The sequence below is a fragment of the Solanum pennellii genome, chromosome 9, assembly GCF_001406875.1.
Source record: "Solanum pennellii chromosome 9, SPENNV200".
In the NCBI taxonomy this organism is placed as follows: domain Eukaryota; kingdom Viridiplantae; phylum Streptophyta; class Magnoliopsida; order Solanales; family Solanaceae; genus Solanum; species Solanum pennellii.
This window is the reverse complement of record NC_028645.1, coordinates 23,658,150-23,667,425: the sequence shown is the minus strand read 5'-3', so window position 1 is coordinate 23,667,425 and position 9,276 is coordinate 23,658,150. Positions and strand designations below refer to the sequence as shown.

At 31.1% G+C, this 9,276-nt stretch overlaps 2 protein-coding genes across 3 annotated transcripts in view; both read right to left on the bottom strand.

Moving 5' to 3' along the window:
• Nucleotides 1–271: 271 nt before the first annotated feature.
• LOC107029365 (cytochrome b561 and DOMON domain-containing protein At3g07570-like) lies at nucleotides 272–5,445 on the bottom strand. Its single transcript, XM_015230764.2, has 4 exons — nucleotides 5,171–5,445; nucleotides 4,688–5,093; nucleotides 676–959; nucleotides 272–569 (listed from the first exon to the last, which is right to left on the bottom strand). Exons 1-4 carry the CDS (start codon nucleotides 5,330–5,332, stop codon nucleotides 339–341), a joined length of 1,083 nt encoding a protein of 360 aa, XP_015086250.1. The 5' UTR covers nucleotides 5,333–5,445; the 3' UTR covers nucleotides 272–338.
• Nucleotides 5,446–6,424: 979 nt separating this feature from the next.
• LOC107031377 (ubiquitin carboxyl-terminal hydrolase 5) overlaps nucleotides 6,425–9,276 on the bottom strand; it is a 16,206-nt gene continuing 13,354 nt past the window's right edge. For both annotated transcript variants that reach the window (XM_015232721.2, XM_015232722.2), the window contains exons 9-13: nucleotides 8,829–9,086; nucleotides 8,592–8,740; nucleotides 7,840–8,427; nucleotides 7,413–7,686; nucleotides 6,425–6,987 (exon numbers count right to left, since the gene is read on the bottom strand). In XM_015232721.2, coding sequence (XP_015088207.1) covers nucleotides 6,802–6,987; nucleotides 7,413–7,686; nucleotides 7,840–8,427; nucleotides 8,592–8,740; nucleotides 8,829–9,086 — 1,455 coding nt within the window. In that variant the 3' untranslated portion in view covers nucleotides 6,425–6,801. The remainder of the gene's footprint in view (nucleotides 6,988–7,412; nucleotides 7,687–7,839; nucleotides 8,428–8,591; nucleotides 8,741–8,828; nucleotides 9,087–9,276) is intronic.

The following is a 9,276-nucleotide window of genomic DNA, read 5'->3' as shown; positions in this document are numbered from 1 at the left end:
GACTCAATCTAAAACTCGAGGGTTGGGTCTCGAATCGAGATCAAGTGTCTGGTCTCGAATTGAGAATCAGGAGTCAGATTTAGGATTGGTATTAGAAATCAAGATTTGAAACTTAAGTTAGGATGGAAAGTTAAGGTATGAGGTTCATAATGATTTTGGATAATGTTTTCCTTATTTTTAAAGGGAAGTCATTTTCCTTAAATTTGTGAAAAGTAAGTTTATTTGGAAAACATTTTTTTTGAAATATTTAAGACAACCAAACGTGAGAAAATAAAACATAAAAGAATATATAATATTTGTTGGAAGAAGAATAGAAACGAAAAGGACGAAGGAGTAATTTACTTAGTCATCCACAACCTTATTTCTAGAACGATAGAAATGCTGCATAATGCAACAAGAGTAACAGCAAAACCAACATTCCAAGCAGTCCCTGCACCTCCTAAATGGATTCCATAGAAAATATTTGCTGCTGCCAAAATTATCAAAACCCTTCCCAATATCTGATGGTACCAATTCCAATATTTTCTTGCTTTTGATTCCTTTCCTGGTCGAGCCAAAAATGCAATGACCTAACCGTATATACATAGAGAGAGAGAGAGAGATAATCAACTATTATTTTATAATAATATATATAATTCATAAGATAAGATAGTAAAAACAGGTAGATGAAGAAACCTGCAAGCAAGCAAGAACAAGAATGAAGATGCCAATGGCTTTGTGTTTATCAACATGAGCGCTAAGACGATCTTCAAGAACAAAACCACATACAATACCAGAAAATCCAAGGAGAAAGGCAATTGATTGAATAGTTGTGTGAGTATAAAACCATATTGGATCATATTGCCTAAAGTATCTAGCAACCATGACCCCAATTGGTATCAAAATACCCCAGCTCAACATATTCAACACTCCATGACTACTCCTAAGATTTGCATAAGGGATCTTTGATTTACTTTCACCTGTTAATCAACCATTCAAAAGCAATTCATTTCTTCTCCCACTTCAATTAAAATTAAAACTAAACAGGAGCACAATAATTCACTAATGTGAGTTGTAGTGTGATTTTGCATGTGTTCCCTCTCACCAACATAGATACATGTATTGACCACATGAACTAGTCCTTGTACCTCCATTGCCAACTTAAGCATATAGGGTAGGGGTGTCAAAAATAATATGAAAAATTGATCGAATCGAAATGATTGATATCATTTTTTAAGTAAAATCATGGACAATAATTGAAGTGTATAATCGTTCAAACAATAGCGATGGTCTTTCAATTTATCAAAAAAAATCGAAAAATTCTTGAATCGAACCGAATAACTTTACATATATATATATATATATATATATATATATATATTATATATTAACAATATGTTAAATTTAATATGATATATTTTATAACATTTTTTAAATATAGGTATAATGTAAGTCCTAGGCATATGGTGACTGAACAACTTTAGGTTTTGCTCTAGGCTTTAATTAATTAAGTTTTAAATTAAAAGATACTATAATAGACACTCCATCTAACAATACAACAAGATCTATTTATTTATTTGGAGTATCTATTATAGTATTTTTAATTTATTTGTAGTTTCAATATATGATCCTTCTCTTTTTCTCATTCATATTTTTTTCTATTTATTTATCATATTTTTATAGTAAAGAATGCGAAAAAAATAAAATAAGAATAAGAAACTTAAATAATAATAATCAAAAAAGTAAAAGAAAAAATGTGAGAAGGATCATATATATCCCTATAGGAATATTTTAAATAATATAAAAATCAAAGCAATAAATTTAAAACAATTCACTTTCATTACATAAAAGGAGTATACTGAACCACTTTGCAATGATATGGGTATATATGAGTCATTTTTATAATGATGGTATATCAACTCTAAATAAAAAAATGTTAAGAGTATATTATGCCATTTTTTTCCTTTATCCTAACATAAAATCATGTTAGAAGTTTTGTTTTTTAAATGAATTTCTTTAATTGTATTTTAAATTTTTCTACAAGTGTTAATGCACTTTTTATAATTTGTGTTATCATATTTTTTTATAAATTAAAAATTAGAAATGCATAAAGTACGCATGCCTCAGCATAGTAAGACCGTCCCACTTTTTAAATAAAAAAATTGTATATAACGGTAAACTAATAATTCAAATTAAATGTTATAAAAATACTTAGATTTAATTGTGCCTTGTAACAAACTGTTTGTTTGTCGCCTTTCTCCCTCAAACTTATACTCACCACTCTCCCTCTCTCACTCGCTCCCTCCCTCTCATTTTTATACAAACACAAATGTATAAAATGTGTTGGTTTTTATATAAAGCAAGAGAAAATTGTATATATATATATATATATATATGTATATATATATATATGTATGTATATATATATATATATGTATATATATATATATATGTATATATATATGTATATGTATATATATATATGTATATATATATGTATATATATATATATATATCCGTTTCCCTCTCCAATATCTCGCTCGCCACTCTCCCAGACCTCGTTTTCTACCCTCGCCTCTCTCGCTTATACAAATAGAAACGAAATGTATAAATTGCATTTTTTTATAAAACGAGAGAAAATTGTATATACACGTGCAAATATATGTATTTTCGGTCTATACACTTATTATTATATAATACAAATATTCTCCTGCTCAATTTTCTTTTGTCTCTCTCTTTCTCGTTTTACACATACACAAATTATACAACTGATCTTTTGTATACAACTATCTTCTTTTGTATATGTATAACAAATTATACAACTGGTTTCTTTATATTTGTATAACAAATTATACATCTATTTTTTTGTTTGTATATGTATAGCGAAATATACATATTTATGTTTGTTATGGAGCAAATTATAAAGTATAATTATAGCATACAAATATGATTTTTGTGTTTTATTATATGTGAGTTACAAAAAAACATTGATTTGAAGTTTTTTAAAAAAAAATTTACCTCGTGTCCGAAGCCCAGATAGAGCCCACACTGATTCGGAGTTACATTCCAAGTCTTCATTAACTAATGAAAATATTATGCTTACCAACATATTTTGGTGGTATTATTACTTTCTCTGTTCATTTTTTCTTTTACGATTTAATTGGACATATTCATTAAAAAAAATACTTATTAACATAGATATTTTAAGTACATTATCCTTATTAATTGCGTTTAGTATTAATTTTTTAAAAATAATTTAAAAACTAGTATTTAGTATTATGGATAAAGTGTAAAAAAATAATTATGTTTTTATATTAATAAAATGAAAATATATTTCAAAATTAGGGTGTAGTTAAGGGTATCAAATGGGTAGGTTGAGTTAAAATTGGAAATATTATAATGGGTTGAATAAAAATTGGATTGGGTCTTGACCCGTGCAAGTTTACTTTGAGCTCAAATGGATTGGGCTCAAATGGGCTAGGACAACTGGTTGGATCTTGACCCACCCAATTTAATCTAATTAATCTCAATAATTTAATATTGATATTTAACTTTTATAATCACAATCTGAATTTTCGCTCAATATTTTTTTTGTTAAAAAAGTAACAAATTGATAGATAAATCTTAAAAGATGTTAAATAGATAATAATTCACACTTTCAATATAGGAACACATCTTAATAAAAAGTTTTTAAACGGGTTGAAATTGAAGATTGAATTGGGCTCAATTGAAAATTTTCTTCAAATGAGTTAAGCTTGAGTGGGTTGATATTGAAACAAATTTAAATTATTTTGAGTCCAACTCTTAAAATTCTGAATGGATTATATGAATTACCAATGTTTGGATTTATTTTTTACATCTCAGGTGTAGTTAGTAGGAGTGGTTGATAAAGTAGCTGGTTAGGTGGAGATAAACTACTACTACTTAAACTGCTTTCTCTCGAAAATGACATTACAGAGCACAAAACGCGTTCATCACTTGCCGTGGGCCCCGCACTGATTTCATGTAATGAATTAACACATTGACTGACCAATTACTCTCCGTGGAGTCAAGAATTTAATGAGCATTCCAGAAAAAAGAAAAAAAAGATATTTATTAGTAATATTTGAACACATATATTTCGGGAGGCATTTAAAATAACTGGACTGCAACATTTTATTTTATTAAGAGGGTCTAAATTTATTATTTAATTACTTTATATATTATTTTATTTATAAATATAATATTATTTTCAATGAAAAGTGTCCAATCAGACACTCTCTTTATAGGATAGCTACGGCCCTGAATACTCTAATGGTTTTCTCTAATTGGTATTTTTCACAAAACTAAACTTAATCATAAACCTGTATATGTAATTGAATGAATATGCTAATCAGTCTAACAGTTTGGTCTAAAAAAATTTCTATTATTAATAATTTAATTTTTAAAATATTGATACTGCTAATAATTAGATCTAAAAATATCCACATTATTATTTACAAAATGCCTAAAAAGAAGTTGGAATTATGGAATCAAAGATAAACAAAAGAAGAGTTTTTGAATTTATTTACCCGTCCTTTTATGCTAATTTATTTAGGAGTATATTACTACTGATCATTAGGAATGTTAAAATTATAGGTAATCTGTCTGATTCATTCAGAATTTTTATTTTTTGGATTTGGCTCAAGATTATATAAATAGAGTTCAATCACAATAAATACATACATACCTGACTTATAATCAAAGAAGGTGGAGATATGTGCGCGATGTTGTGACAACTGATAATTGATGGGTGATGGTAGGCGTCCGTTAGGACCGAGGGAGTAAATAAGTCGATTTGTGGGTGTTACTGCGGTGCTCAATTGAAAAGCCATATAAATCCTTGAATTTTCAGCTATAATAGAAGATGTCATATTCACCAATTGAAGATTCCCTTCATCTGGTACAACTTGTGCCGATGATTGTCCACCTAGATAATACCTTTTCATGGTGGAAGACCCATCGTTGCTTATCCATCCAACAATTGCACTTGAACCCACCATTTTACCATCTTTTGAAAAACCCATCCCTATGAATGAATTGCTATTTGGAGCTGATAAGAGGAAACTCCATACTTTTGTATCCGTCTGCAAATACTGCAATCATATTAAAATAAATGAAATTAGTATATATATATAGGAGTAAATGTATCAAACACTCTACCTCTACTTACTCTCAGGATATAACCTTGTTCATCCCATACTGAAACACAATGAAATGAAGAAGTATCAAACAGAGGTTTGTTTTTTAGGTTAAGATTTGAAGTACATGAATCTTCACTATTAACTTCCAACAACAACAACAACAACAACCACAACAACACAAAAAGCTTCATCTCTCTTTGCTTTACTAATAATGATGAGAATCCAAATTTATCATATCATACTAGTTGACCTTCCACTATAAATATTCTGCTAACAGTTGGCTACCAACTTTATTATTTATCTATATCCAAAACTAACATGGCTTACCACTTTGTAGGGAAAGAAAGATTCGGAGGTTACAAGGATCAAACTTGCAAAGTCCAGGGACCAAACGTGCAATTATCCCTATGCTAGCACCAATAGTAATGAATACTTCGTTATTATTATTGACATGAGATTCTGCATTATTGCGTTGCCCTACCAATAACAATATTCCCTCCATTCCTAATTATTTGTTAACTTTAAATTAACACATGTATTGAAAAAATAATTATTAATATAATGAATTTATCATTTTACTCTAATTAATTATAAAGTAGATGAATCAAAAAACTTAAAATTTTTAAAATTTAACCTTTTTCAAAGTAATTAATTGAGAATATAATTAGTAAAAGAAAATTTATCACATCTTGATTTGTCAAAATGTACTAGTAATTATGGAGGAGGAGTATTTCTTTTCTTTTCCATATTGCTTTTGATATGTTTAACTTTGAACCAAGGTCTAATTAAATACTCCCTCCGTAAAGAATGACCTATTTCTTTTTGACATGTTTAACATCACAAGATTAAAGGACAATTTCATACATTTAACATAACTTTAATTTAAAATCACATGATAAAAAATTTTCTTTATTTTCTTTAACTCCGTACCAAGTCAAACTAAATCATTCTTTGTGAAACGGAGAAAAGTATAATTTTACTATCTTTACAAGGTAAAGTAACACCACCCTTCCAAAATCCTCTGAAGGAATTAGAGAAGTTGTGAAATTTAAACTCAATATAAACAACTTCATGTGAATAAAAACAATGATAAAAGATTGAATAAAATCACGTCCAAGTAAACTTATAATATGATAGTCAAAAAGGAAAAAAAAAACAATTTCAGCCATATCAATTAAAAGGATAATTTCACTCACATTTTAACTTATTACACCAGGATCAAAAATAATTTCTGTGTAAAGAAAAGCTCGTCCAACTTATCATGAAACTACTGAACTACTTCATGTGACAAATGAATTTTGCCTATATATCATTGAAAACAACTCATTTGTTCTTATAATGTTTAGTCAAAGTTGAGTACTCGATTAATTGTTTTGATGGAATAAAAGTTAAGAATAACCCACAACTAAACAAAAGGGAAATAAAAGAACAATTTTTACAACTGGTTTCAGCTTTCCCTCATTTTTTTGCCCTACTTTGTTACTTAATGTTTCTTCCTCCTTCCCTCTTAGGATTGGTACTCTTGGCTGATCATCACCCGCACACATATTTTACTTTGCAAAACGGCTGACACCCTAAACTTCATTCCTTCCTAGTAAGTATTTTTCACTAAATTAATACATTGATTTGTACAAGAGAGCTGATTACATGGTGCGAGAGACTACTTCCGCGATGAGATGCTTTGTTGACCTGCTGAAGACACTGTTCCATTACTTACAGAATGGTCATGATCTGTTTTTACCCTCCGATAGAAAAGCACATAAGCAGCAGCAGACTTCACATCTTCTTCATTAATCGGTGATATGTGGCTGTCATCAAAGTTGTACCATCTATTTTCATCAAGAAGCTGCATGACGGAAAGACTAGCATATTACAATGTACAATATATTTGCAAAATTTTCATTTTCAAGAGATAATATTGATCTAATAGATTTTGTAACACAAACAAATCACATTGAGGTGTAGTACCAGAAGGCTTGTTACTGCACCTGGAGGGATCTGTGACAAAAGAATAATGAAAGAGTTGTTTTTTTTTCTAACAAATTGAAAGATAACCTCCAACAAGGAAATCTTAACCAATTTCAACCTTCAATGAGATTGTATCCATGAATCATGAGGACCTCACCACTTGCAAGATTTAATTACTGATTGCTCCATATCATTCTAATTTTAGACTAACATCTATGTTATGCAATAAGTGAAAACTACCAGAGACTTCAATGAACTAAAGATAGGATTAGAGATAACCACTTGCATAACAAAATTACGCACCTTGATATGTGCGGTGTAGTGCCCACTTCCCATCCCACCATAGTGATTTGTTAGTGCGTACAGTTCATAGAGCTGACGTCGAGAGTTGTTCTTGTTGGCCACATATTTTGTCAAGTCAAAATCATGAATAGGAAAATTTACAAAAGTTTCCAGCTTATGCTTCATGGACCGGCTGTATGAAAACCTCTTCAGGTGGATAACAAGCACTTCAGGAAGCCTCCAAAGATCTAACTTCTTACTTGCTTGTCTTCGCTCTTTGCATGTAGGACAATACCTATAACATTTAAGCAAAAAAAATTGATATAATCAACCACTTGAAAAGGAAAAACATTGTATGAAAAAACATCAGGCATATAATGAGCAAATAGATGTCTCCTTTTTGGGAACATTCTGGCAACATGAGCAATGAGAACAGGAAGAAACTAACCACATATCTTCAGGAACCAATGGCTCTTCACGTAAGAAAGCTTCCAAGCAACTGTACAGTGAAAGAGGTTCAGTTCGAGCTTTTTTTGTAGCTGGTCCATACTTTGTAACTTCCGGCAAATTCTCTATGTAACGAGTATCATAATTTTCCAAAAGCTTCTGAGACCAATCAGCAAATACAAGTATTGAAACTGACGATGAAGACAATTTGACAGATTTATCTTCCCCTACAGTTAGGTCAATGCATGCATTATTCTCATCAACCAATTGCAGAGGTAGTTTCTCCAAGTTCTCCAATTTTGAGCTAGGCACATCCTTCTGTCTTGGATCATCATTTGCTAGACTAGAGTCTACACAGGCTTCACTAGAAGCGGCAAGACGGGATGCGTTGGCTGCTGCTGCTGCTGCTGTCTTAGAGCGAGAAACACAATTAAATCCTGGATTTTCTGTTCTTAGCATAGGCGAGAGCATTCTGTGAACTATCAACTGTATATCGCCCCTTGTGGTGACATCATCACAACAGATTGGTGAAACAAGAGGTGTTCCATAAGGCTTCCACCCAACATTACTTTGAGAGATACCAATTTCACTACAAAGAAAAGAGGCAGCATTAATTAGAAGAGAGAAGATTGCATATATGTTCTTACTAAAAAGCATTTTAAATACCAAACATCAACGCCTTGGAGAATCGGAAAGAGACTGAAGAAAATAGGAAGTGCATAGTGGTGCAAACAAGTTACAAACTATGCATACCGTTCTTCCCGGCGGTGGATTAGTTGAAGAAACTTTGAGTTCTTTATTGATTTTGGCATCTTGTAGGCAGCAAGATGATCATCATCTTTTATAGAAGACAGAGATATTAGAGAATCTTCCAGAAAACGATGAATCAAATGACCACGTATCTACAAGCAGCACAAGAAACAAGTGAATCCAAATTAGAAATCAAGTATATCACGCTTAAATGCTAACTTGAGTGATCAGAGGACTAACCTCAGCAAGCATAAGTTTCTCATTTTGCTTCAAGGAACAAGAATTACCAAGTGCCTGAATCAAGTCCCTGCAACGTCCCTGCTTTGGTACAGTAACTGTACAGGCAGCTGGCAGTGCACTTCCGTCACAAGTGAAAATTGTTACTGTCATAGTACGGGATGTGGCAGATTGAAGCGGCAAAGAGAGATACATGAATGGGTCAAACGTTACTGAGACTTTATTACACACAGGACACACTAGAGTTGACTTGTATTGGCCCTGTAAAACAGAGGACATGTAAATTCCATAGCCATAGAAGGGTAAGGAAAATAACATTCTTATTAGTTTTGTTTATTTTCTTTCTTCCCTTTCTACTTTACATAAGTAAATACTAGTACTACTGAAGCTATTAACAGTTTTCACATGTCAGTAGAGAGACTAGGAGGGAGGAAGGAGGGGGGTTTGGGGG